The sequence below is a fragment of the Balearica regulorum genome, chromosome 1, assembly GCF_011004875.1.
Source record: "Balearica regulorum gibbericeps isolate bBalReg1 chromosome 1, bBalReg1.pri, whole genome shotgun sequence".
Taxonomy (NCBI): domain Eukaryota; kingdom Metazoa; phylum Chordata; class Aves; order Gruiformes; family Gruidae; genus Balearica; species Balearica regulorum.
The window spans coordinates 116,330,477-116,343,172 of record NC_046184.1 but is presented as its reverse complement, the minus strand read 5'-3'; the positions used below and the strand labels follow the sequence as shown (position 1 = coordinate 116,343,172).

Here is a 12,696-nt window from a genome sequence, read left to right as displayed (position 1 = left end):
TATTCATATAAAACAAAGATGTCTATTATTGTGTTCTGTACTTTGAGATTGTTGCACTTTTCTATTTATAAAACTGTATTATGCTGCTAGAAAGTCTTTAGAATTTAGAAAGCAATGGATAGTTTTCATAACATAGGCTTACTTTTGCATTTTCTACCTCTTTGCACTTAATATTTAAATGCTTAAATTATATTTTCACCTCTAGTTTGGTCACCTGGGCAGTACTGAACTCTCTATTAAGAACTAGCGATTCTGACACCTAAAGATTCCTCCAACAGCATCTCTGCAAATAAACTTGACAACATTTGAATTTATATCCCTGGTTTTCTTCTGAGCTCAATTATGAGCACTGACAAAAGCTAACACAAAACCATAATTCAAAGTATTTTCATGCTTTAAAATTAGATGTGATTAAAAATAGATGTGATCTATTTCATATATTAAAGGTTCCTAGTTGTAAAAAAGTATTTAGGAGAACAACAAGAAGAATTTGCTTTCCTGCAGTCAGTGTTAAATTGTTTATTTTGGCAACATGCATAATAGAACAATTAAATCATAAATCTTGACTGCTGAAATTCTGCATCCTGTATTTTAAATGGTTAGAACTTGTATAGGTATTTCAGATGGAAAATTTTCAGAAATATTCAATTCTGAAAACAGAACTCTTGCTGAATATACTGGCGAGGTGGCCAATCATATAAACCATGCTGCCAGCTTAAGCAGCAGCACGCTGCCTGTAAATAAAAGGATGGTTCTTTTGAATCAAATGTGACAAGCGCAACAGTTCTGCACCTGTGGCCATGGACTATATATAGAGGAGGAGGAAAGATTGCTAAAGCAGCCTTTGGAAACACCCGGGGAAACATCCCTGTAGTTAGCAGAGGTGCCTGCAGCAGGATCAAACTAGGAGATGGAACAGCATGGAGATCAGATGGACACAGAAGGAAACAGAATCCATCTGGAAGACCTAAAAACACCAGCATGACAGTCTGCTCGTGTCAGGACTTCAGCTGAAAGGCAGCAGTAACTCGGCTCTATAGCTCTCACCTCTGTCCTTCACCCCAGTTTAAAACTGATCCAACTATTCAATCTCCAATCCCGCCCTGTTCCTGCTTCAGCCACTTTCTCTAGACCAACCACAATGGCTTCTCCACAATTCCTTTCCCTGTCTGTGCCGTCTCCACACATCCAACTGAAGCACACCCCTAACTTCAGAACCGCTGAGAAGCGCTTTTTAAAATGGAAGGCAAAGGTTAGGGAAAGTTAAAGAACATCTGGAAGAGTTCACAGGCATAAGGACAAAGCCTATATACATAATCCAGAGCCTGAAAAACTAGTACTAAAATCATCTATGTCATTCTGTTAATTTTACAGTGAAGCTGTACCCACAAAAAGCTTACTGTTTTGAACGTCCTTTGCCTATCTCCAAAACAGACGTGAGACGTTTACACTGTCACAAGACATTTAAGGAAGGGCTTACCTTTTCGATCTGTCTTAAAATCGACCATAATAGGCTCAACGCTGCCTTCTTTGTTTTTTCCAAGCCCTTCTCCTTCTCTCCAGCCCATTTTTCTCATCAGTTGAGCTCCCATTCCTCCAGTTACAGGGGCTGCTCTTAAGAACTGATCCTATCCAGAAAAAGAAAAGTAAAACAATTCCTAAAGTTAGCACTGGGATTTTAAAATATAAGTGGGAGCTTCCAAAAAATGTTTCTAACAACCTTTCACAGACTCAATTCAAAAAAAATACACCTTAGCTTTATAAACATTAACATTTTGTATAAACCAGAATTCACGCAGACACACGAGACACAAATCAATATTTTCAAAAATGAACAACTTAAGAGAATTCTAATGCGATCCTGAAGTGGCAAGTGACCCATTTCAGACATATGTATTTAATAAAATGATAACCGTCCATCTTTAAACACGCTACTTTGGTTCCAATGCATCTCTTCTCATCTTGTGAAAGGAGGCAGTGTTAACTGTTTAACTGGCAACATGTGTGCCAAGTGTACCTAGTTGTTGAACAAAATACAAGCACATTTAGTAATGACATTCACATAGTGTTTAGGCGTATTTTAAATATAAAAAAAGTTTCACCGTTTTATTATACAGCAGTTGCACATTCAAGTTCTACTCTGAAAATCCACATGAGACAAACAGGTTTTTGGTTTTTTTTTTAAAAGGAAAAAAGGCGCTTAGCCACACAGTTTAGCAGCAGTAGTCTTCACATTCTTTCAAATCATTAACATAATAGCTGTTAAATGGTGAAAGCTTATAAACAGAAATTTTAAAAATCTGTTTTGATGTAAAGAACTTTAAAAACTCCTTAAATGTTTACGTACCTAGGCCTCGATGGCCGCAGTGTTGTGAATAGTAGGGCTGGCATTGACCGTGGCAAGAAGGCAGCTACAAGGATTTGACCCTGAAACAAGTTTCCATATAGAGGGGTGAAAGTTCACAGGTTATTCTGTGAACTATCATCTCTCTTCTGCCCCCCCCGCTGACCCAAGTAAGTAAGTCAATCATTTCCATCACAGCAAAAAATTGCTTGCCTTAAATATACAAGTTTACACACTGGCACTGATAAGTCCATCAGTTATTTCGCACAGTAGGTTAGATGATACAATGCCTAGTATTTTTGTGAAAATTTTACTTACTATCAAAGTAAATTAATAGAACACTTTTTTTTTTTTTTCCTCCTTTATTCTGAGTTGTGCTTGCAAAAGTAAGCGTTTCCCAGATGTGGATAAAGGACTGACAGTCCTTGTTTTCGATTTGTATGTAAACAAAACCAGAAGTCTTACTTTTGCAGTCTAAGGATAATATATTTTTAAGGGGATTTCAAATTGGCAACTGACACGCACTAATGATGCATGTGTGTAATCCCCACTACACATGGTGTTAAAAATTTAAAAAAAAAAATAAATTTCTGAAGATTGTGGCAGGACTTCTCCAAATATTTACCTATTAAACAGTAAATACCTATCAGTCATGCAACTGGATGCTGCATTTAATAACAAAGTGGTCTGATGGAAAAGTAAAGAGGCTAAGTGCACCTTTTCACTTCACCTTTTTTCTGACTGGTGCAGACCATGCAGTGTGTGTATGTACAAAGAGACAATCAGTTTGTTCAATATGAACTGCCTCAATCTATACACCTAGAATGGCTTTTACTTACTTCCATTTTCATCCTCCCCTCTTTTCCAGGAACCTCTCATAAGAAAAGGGCAACCATGCCGAGAATGATACAAACCCCAGTCAATGTCACCCTGGGGTCCGATTCCTCTTTTGTACCTGCTTTGCAATGATAGAATTTTCAATATAAACATCCGTTTCATTATCACCAGCGTGTATTCAGTTCACAAATAACAGAGTGCAATTTCTTGATGAGGTCATTTTAATGTTACACAGCTTTCTCATCACACCTGTACATATAGTAATTTGGGGGTTGGGAGCGGTGTAGAAAGAACAGAATCAAAATATTGCTATTTGTAGTTAAAAATCAAAGCCCCGAGTTCCTATATAGGAATTACCAGAGCATGAACAAATTCCACATACTGGAAATAAAAAGAGTTCTGAATTCCAAAGTGCAGTTTATTAAAAACACCCCTTCTAATGTGTGAATTCAGAATCCTGGTAACTTTAGTAGGAATTTTTTTACACTAGGCTGACTCTTAAACAGGTACAACAGAACCAAGACAACAAGGGATTAGAAATGAAAGTTTTGTTTCATTACAGAACAGCTGTACTTGTACATCACACTAAAAGGCTAAATGAAGTAATTCTGGTACTAATATGAAAGGAGCCAGGAGAAGCCTACTTTGATTCAGTTTACTGAAGAAACAAAGAAGGCCTGCAGCAAGGGGAAGAGGTCTTCTTTCAGTTTTGGTTTTCACTTTTTTTGAGGTTTTTTGTAATAAAAAAATGAATATAAATCTCCTGACACCTGTACAATTATATTCTCTTTATCTATTTTTTGTAAATTAATGACAGACCACTCAGCCCATGATTAATAGAGCATGGGTAAAAACTAGTGCTGCGTTCATTATTACATTTGAAAATGTAAAATAATAAAACATTAAGAAAAGTAGGGAAACAAGATATACATTTCTTTTCAGTTTTAAAAGATCATAAAAGGTTGAGTCTCACAAACCTATTTAGCAGCTCTGTACCCTTGCAGATCTGTCCCATAAGGAGTACATCAAATTGAAAAGTAGGTAATACAATAAATCCCCAAGTTTCTAAGTATTTGGTTACTGTTGTTGGAATTATGTAATTATTTAGAAAATAATTGTTCTCTTTCATTCACTAATCTCCATTTGAGTAAGTCTGCATGAAAATTTAATATAATTTTTTCTCATATTTTGAGTGCTAAATTCCATGAAAGGCCAGCCAAATAAAGCACACTTCCATTCTGCCAGTAGATGGAGACAACCAATAAGCCATGTTCTTGTGTCAACACTTTTTCTTGAAGAGAAAACTACATAGTAAAACCTGATCACTTAAGAGGTTTTTTATTTAGTACTTTTAATTAAAACTATTCCTCTTTTAAAGCTAAGTTATGGCAACAAATTTGAGGGGACGTGACTGCCTGAATTAGCGTTTAAGGGCTTAAACAAGCAAACACCAAAAAAAAAAAAAATAATCACAGCTGAAAGATGATTTTAGAGGGTTTTTTCCTAAAACACAAGTTGGACAGTCACAGCCGTTTAACTGCAACAGCTCTTTGTGAAACGCACAGCATACAGCATTGAACTCTACAATCTATAAAATAGCACCACAACATCCAAAATATTAATGCCATAATTATTTGAGACATCTCAAAATATATCATCAATTTTTGCTCTCTGAAAAGAAAATACCCATTCCTTCTCACAATGCTGACATAGGACTAAAACGTAAGTTCTGTCAGAAGGAAGGTTTATTTCTTTTGAGCACTAATTTATTAAGCAAAAGACATCAAAGCCTTAAAGGCACCAGGCAGCCAGTTTCAGCTGTAGCACAATGAATTATCTTAAGAGATTACTTTAAGGCTAATTCCAAAGAATTTCTCTAAGTCAAGTACCAGGAACAAGCATCTATCTTTAGCAAAACTTTCGTAAAGTAGCTGCATTTGCCATTAAATAAACTGTCACTTTCAGCAACAGCCACATTCCTTCCCCAAACAAGAGGAGGAATACTTTTCTGAAGAATGCCATCAAATCCCTTATGAAACCTATACTCACAATCAGCTTCAGGATTTCTGTTGACAGCTTTTCAATACATTCAATAGAAAGCAAGCTGAGGATAGCTGGGGAAAAAACCCAACATTATGAGGACTGAATAGGGAGCCGGTCCTATATAACTAACACATATTTGATTTGCCTTGCCATGCGGCCTTCCTTTCCAAGGAAAGCTCATTGAGTCATATAAGGCAACAGGAATACAAGTATTCTGATAAGTGGCCTTGTCAGAAGGTCAAGTGCAAGCAACAATCACACGACTTAGTTTTACCTCCATCGTTAGCGTGAGTTTTACTCATCTGCTATGACTGTGGAAGAATGGAAGGAACACTTAAACTTTTCAGAACTTGCTACACAAAGCAGAGCGTTCTAACGGCCATAGTAAAACTGTGTGTCACACCTTAGCACAACTGAATGAAACAAGCATTACCCTATGTGTGTAAAACACTGCAGAAACCTTGTTTTGGAGAGCAAGTTTAGGTTTCTAGAATTAAGCTGATAAATCCAAAAACAAGTGGTAAGTCTGGGAAAGTCTGAGTAAGTAGACCTCGACAGAATTTGCTTGGACAAAAATATCTGACCACTTCCTCTGATTTGACATTTATTCAGCAGTATAGCTTATTTGTAAGAAAACGAGAACAAAAAAAAAAGCAACCTCCAGAACAAGTCATATTTGTGAACTGATTACACCAATGATGATGAACTGAAACAGAAACCACTTTTCAAAAGAAAAAGATAATATTGTTCATAAATCTGTTTTAATGATACAAGAAACCTAACGACATATTATTCCTTTATGAATACTGCTCAGAACCCTATGCATGAATATCATGAATTAGCACATCACTTAGATAAATAAACCATCCTTCTAATTGGTCTGTTGATCATTCAAGTATGCCACGTTAACCACTTCAGTAACTAATACCCTAAAAACTCTGATAAAACTGAAAATGCAAGCATATTTTGGTTTGAGTACATATTACCTCTCCAGAGTAATTTTTAAAGTACAAACAAAGCTGAAATCCAAGAAATGCAAAGCGAAGACAGCACTTATCAAACAAGTTCCCCGAGTACTTTAATTTTTCTCCCCTCCTGACACCATTCTTCTGTTTTGTTACATCTATCTAGTTTTGTGATTATCTCTGACAAGCATGATGCCTGTACGTGTTCTAATTCTTTGTCTAATGAAACACAAATAACTAGCTAACCTGGACTCTGTTTCTGCTAAACAGTGCACATCCACAAGTCCACTTATGGCAATTGCTTATGGCAATCTCCCAAGCAAAATGCCTTCAGTAAACACCTTCAGTCAGAAACACGCATTAAGTTACACACACAACATACCCCAAGAAACTCCACAGCCCTACTAGCAGATGAAAAATCAAAAATACTAGGGCTTTCTTTTTTTAAATGTTAAAATACTTTTTCTTAGGATAAAGAAGGCAGTACAAGTCTGATTTCTCAGTGCTACATTGCATAATTAACAGGAACTAAGTTATACGACTTCAAGTGCCTAAGTAAAATACAACTTTGCATTTCATGGTTGGTTTGCATTCATGTTACTGAGAAAGATAACATGCATTCATAACCCGTTATCCCTACTTCACTTTTTTCTGTGAAATCATTCTCTAACCACAGGACGTGACTCCACATTAAGTTCATCAAAACTAAGTTTTGTGAAGGCTTTCACAGGCCCCACCATTCCTAAAAAAAAAAAAAAAAACAAAAACCCAAAAAACCCAGGGTGAGTCTTGTGTAGTCCCTAGTGCATTTTGCAGAGGGCGCATGACTATAACTACTTGTCATCTCCTGAGTTTGATGGCAATGTGCGTGCAAATATGGAACCTGGAAAGAGCAAAAGAAGTCAAGCTGAGGAATGTCAGAGCAGGGAAGAGGACTGTGTCCTCATCTTCTTCACCCAACAGCTCTTCTTGTTTCCAGTAGCAGCCTCCTTTCTGACAAACCACATGATGCTTGCTAGGGAGGATGCCTACTACTGCAAACCACTACATTTTTACAGCTATGGGAAAGACAGAAATGCTTCTGCTGGCTCACTCTTATTTCAAGATTCAACAAAATGTTCCAATATGCTTTTGCTGCTCACAACAGTCATGTCCACAAGCAGAGACCAGACTCTTCTCTCACTGTCTCCCTATAAAGCATTTTGTTGGTTTTTTTTGTTGGGTTTTTTTTTTAAAGCAGATCACAGAGCAAAGTTATAAGACCGAGGGAAAACACACTTGCCTTCTCCCCTTAATTTTTATTAGTGGACACTCCTGTTGCTGTAAGGCACAGAAGACCACCACAGAACCTCAAGGAATGAAAATGGGATGGGAAGAGGAGGCTTGGGAAAGAAATGAATCAGAGATGCTCCCTTTCCGTTGCCTTGGGAACCCACTCAAGATACTGCAGAAAGGGAGATCCCTCCTAGGCTTGCTGATCTCTTTCACAAGCCTCATGGTGGAACAGCTCTCCTTTTCTCACCAACACATCCCTGCTGAGTGCTTTGTATTTCTAAGCTCCTCTGCCAGGGACAATTACTGTAATCATCAAAGCCAACATTTTGTTACAATCTCAAAAGTTAGTAATTGTTAAAATAAGACTTTATCATGTATGCTCTGTATTAATCTGACAAGAGCCGAAAAGACTCCCATCGAGCAAGTAACTTGGATCTCTGTTTGCCTGGCTCTCTGTATTGCTTGGCTATATAAAGTGGAAAAACAAGTTAGTGAATCTTGGCAAAGATGTTTCTATTTTTAGGATGTTATAATTCTAGACTTTTTGTGTTCAGTTTACACCAAGTTTTAAGGAAAATTCTACCTAAGTCTCAACTCTAACCTACCAGTTTTGAGGGTTGTCTTAAAACTGCATTCTGGAAGGATAAGCAGATACAGCATATACTCAACTACGTTACTTGCAAGATTGACCGCCATAAAACTCATTATTCTTTTTGCCTGAAAGGTGGACATTGCTTGAATTCCTCAGTTCTACTTCTTGAAAGAGAACCAGTTCAGCATTCATTTTCAAAGATGAAGCATGAATTGTTAAACCTCTAAAACGCATCTATGTATGACGCACCGCATCCCAAAAATAAGCCAATATTACTCTGTAGTAAGAAGTAACTATTTCACTGTAGGATGATATTATTAAACTTATTAACCCAACTGCAACTCCTGGTTTAGTACTCCAGATCTTTGGCTCCCAGAAAACCCTGGTGATACAAATAGAGGCAAAGTAGCAATCAGATAGAACCAAGGCAAACAAAATGGCAGTTTGGGACTTGGTTCACTGAAGTTGAAACCAAAACATCACTGACTTCAGTAACATCAGGATCAAACCTTGCCTGATCTGTCCCAATCCCATAAAAGTAGTGATGGACCTACCACTGCAACCATACCATTATCATGAATGTCATTTCAGTATAAGGTAACAGTATATATGAACCAATCTGACTCAAATATGAGACGCACATCTTATTGAAGTACTCTATGTCATGAGCAACACTTCAATGCACAACAAAACGGACACAGCAGCAGCAAGTAAATCATTGGTTTTGATCAATTTAGATAACGTGTTATACTTCACACATGCATTACCATAGGTTCTTAAGGCAGAATTTTTGCATTTTCCGATACTTCCACTGTTATTTAAAACGTGATAGTTAGACAAGTATGTCTGCATAACTTCTACCTTTCTAATCCATGCTTGGGGACCACTGTTGGTCAGCTCATCTGAGGACAATATCTGTGCTCCAGTACTTCCTGTGAACTGGCCAGGTATGGAGTTTGACTGAGCCCAGGCGTCAATCTACAAAATAAAAATAAAATGTAAGACCAAAATAAAAATTTGCACATTTTTCCTTTGCAATTCTCTGTTGCTTCTCAATAATTTTCATAGTGATTCCTCATTTACGTTTAGTGCTATGTTCATTAACACTCACGTGTAAGCAGACATTCCAAAAAGCTGAGTATCTTTGTATGTTATCCCTAAAGCCTGAGCTCAAAGTCTAGCAAGTTTTCAGTTCATGGTTTGCTTATCCTCAAAATCAGTGTTATTAAATGCAAAATAAAGGCAGAATTTTTAAACACGTGCCCATAAACTGAGCTTCCAAAAAAACCTGTACTTAAATACCTAAGAAAAATCAGCTGGTATGAAGGTTAAACATTAAGTTCATTGAAATGCTGATGAAAATTTGCAACATACCTGTTCCTGTGCACGATTTAACATGCACATGGCCTCTAAATCAAATGTATTTTCATTAAGCCTTTTCTGAGCCACTGCTCGATCATTCATAGCTGTAGTTATGTCCACACCCTAGGAAGAAAAAGATTACTTTTAAAACTGTATCAGACCACAATAATATCTATTTGATCTGGAAAAGCTGTTGTAGAATAAATGCTACAAATACTACAAAGTTGGTTTATACATTGATTAGTTGGTTTGATATATAAATAGGCAACATGAAAAAACCCTGGGACTACTTGTTAAGTATAGACAATACAGGCTTTCCTAAACAAATACAAAATCTGAAGTTGAAGTGTAACACCCTGATAATTTAGTATCACCTGTACATACAAAATATCAAAAGAATTATTTTCAAAGAACTACTGTGGTCACAAAAAGTTCTGGTGTATAATACTTAAATAGAGAAGCATATTATTGTTCAATAGAATCATTAAGCAACATAAATAAATGTAATTTAGCTAAAAATCTAAAAAAACAAAAAAAAAAGTCTTCATATAGAGCTGTTCACATGAGCACCCTACTATTAATTCATACTAAAACTTCAAGTTGTACATATAAAAAAATTACACCAAGAATCAGATGTATTCCCTGAACTTGGCTGTAGTGTTTCAAATCTTAATCTTGAGCCTAAAACAGACTTGCATAGAAGTAAAACCAGACTGGTAGCTCATAAAATTAACTGTTTTGGAAAGGAGTATTTAGATCTGTGCTGCTGAACTAGAACAAAATTTAAAGAAAAATAAATTTGAAACTATCTAGCACATACTAATCAGAATAATTCAAGTAAAAATATGGAGCAAATTAAGATGCTCAATGCAAACCTCTACTCTATGAGCAAAGCAATCAAGAGAGAATTCCAAAACATTTGGGGGTAACAAAGCAGATGCAAAAAATTATGGCCAGTATACAGCTCTTTTGTAAAATTACTTGTGCCTTGTTCTTCAGATGATGTGCATTTTATGTATCATTGCATTGTGAAAGGAGAAAAAGAATAGTGCTCAGAGACAAGTGAAATTTCTTTGGAGATGAGCATGTGAAGGAGACTGAAAGGGCTGGAACTGTTTGAAGCACAGAAGAAACCAAACAGTCAAAGAGCAGGTGGCATATAGGCAAAAAGTAGAGTTGATGGATTAATTTTTTTTGTGTGTGTGTGTGTGACAAGACTTCTATCTTTTCTTAGTCATTATCTCATAACCTTAGCCTCTCAGACATTATACTAAAGGGCCAGCAGAAGAAACTGAAGCTAATTTAAAATTGACTCTGCTGTACATAAAAAGTTAATCCACAAAATCTCTGTCACAGGAACCACGTCAAGAATTTAGTAAAAACTGAAAAACAGTAAGACAGACACAAATGTCTACAATTGCATAAAACACAGTAATTCTTTTTTTACTCTATTAAATCTTATTTTAAGATGAGGGATTTTTTACTGTTTAGGACAAAAAGTATTTCTGTTGGAAAGATCATTGCTGAAACATCTGGCACTGACCAAGACAGACTTAAAATCCCAGGAGTCCTATGTGTCTATAAAACTGATTTCAGTGTTTATTTATTGTCTCAGCTGACAAAAACAAGATCATAAACAAGGCACAAGAATTAAAAGATTTTCTAACAAATCACCTAACATGACAGTCACGTATGCAAAAGAATGCCTGTTTAAATACACACTTTCTTGAATTAATACGTTTCCCTTACATAATCAAAATAATTCTTTTAGGTTTTGTTTGTGAAACTGGTTCAGGAGATAAATAAAAGTTATTCTACTCACCAAAAGCTTCAATCCAGCAATACACATAGGCATGCAAGTAGTCCACTGAAACCACATTGGGACCACTCACATACTTAAACATACATGTGTACTTAGTGCTTTACCGGACTGGGGCCTATTAGTAGATACCCTGGTTAGTTAGAATTCCCATACACTTTCCCCACATGGTCAGTCACCATTTTGGAGACCATCATGGCTTTGTATTATGTCAAGACACTCGATGGCAGCTTTGGATCTTGAAAAAAAAAAATCTCTGCTTGAAGTATGAAAAGTTATTATTATTTAGTCAAGTAAAACAGTTTCAAGTTCAGCATGCTATTCTCCGTAAGAGTTCTGCCTTTCCAATCCTGACTTTTAGTAACATTTTCCCCACAGACACAAATCACAAATATTGAAGCAAGAAGAGGCTGACAACAGAAAGCAGGCATTTTTGATATACTTTGTAGGTCCACTGATACACCAAATGCATTTACTACATTTTTAGATCACAACGGCTTCTCTGCATTAATAGTCACCTGTGTATACTCCAAACTTAAATAGAACACTTCAACTCTACTTTCAGACTTTCACATATAGCTTCTTTCTCATAAGTTTCTCTGGCTTCTAGAAATATGCTGATACTTCAGATTACTCAAGGCTTTTTCCTCCATCTCCTCTTACTACAAACAACTATATTAACAGCATCATCTTTTATTAAAACAATTTGTAATCTATTAGCAGGGCTATTTCAGGCTGCTTATTCCCATAACTAATTCTGTGACTTGAATAAAAACATAACAATAAAACCAATTACGTATTTTTTTAATGTCAATATAGACTTGCATCAGAATTGTCACAATCAGATTTCAAAATTACCAACAATGAATGGAGGTAAATTATATGTCAAACTTCCTGAGGATCCAAGCACACTCCCCCACTACTCTACTTCAACAGCAAGGGAGCTTATCTGGCTTCTTTTGCTCAAAGGAAGCCATTTCATCCACAAAAAGCCCTCATAAGCATTTAAAAATTAAGCATAGAAGTACTCCGTTACCTTTCAGACTCCCTGGAGAAATATATATAGATTCTGTTACAACAAAAGTATTCCTGTATTTCAAAATTAAGGATTGCCAAACCCAAGGGGATGGTATGCTCTGCTGTCAGCTAATGACCCTTGAAATCACCCTTAACACAAACCAAGTTAAGGTAAATGCAAATAAAAATATTTATTTACAAAATATAAAAACAGACAACATTGTTACAAGCATTTATAAAGATACACGTGACAGAAAGGGAAGAAAGTTATCTTTAATATATTTACTCCAATGTCAATTTTTAAGGCCTCTTCTACATAATCAATACACAAACCATCAGTGCTTAGCTAACCCAATTTGTCAAAGACACAAGCCCAGTGTCATTGCCAACCTGGATGCAGACGTCTACAGAACTCGCCTGAACTATGAGCATATTATTAACC

At 36.2% G+C, this 12,696-nt stretch overlaps 1 protein-coding gene across 8 annotated transcripts in view; it reads right to left on the bottom strand.

Moving 5' to 3' along the window:
• SON (SON DNA and RNA binding protein) overlaps positions 1-12,696 on the bottom strand; it is a 39,749-nt gene that overhangs the window by 4,579 nt on the left and 22,474 nt on the right. For 3 of the 8 annotated variants that reach the window (XM_075771045.1, XM_075771089.1, XM_075771050.1), the window contains 3 exons: positions 9,431-9,541; positions 8,918-9,034; positions 1,481-1,628 (listed from right to left, as the gene is read on the bottom strand). In XM_075771045.1, the coding sequence (XP_075627160.1) occupies positions 1,481-1,628; positions 8,918-9,034; positions 9,431-9,541 (376 nt within the window). The other 5 variants (XR_012838329.1, XR_012838330.1, XR_012838332.1 and 2 more) reach the window with 5 other exon arrangements.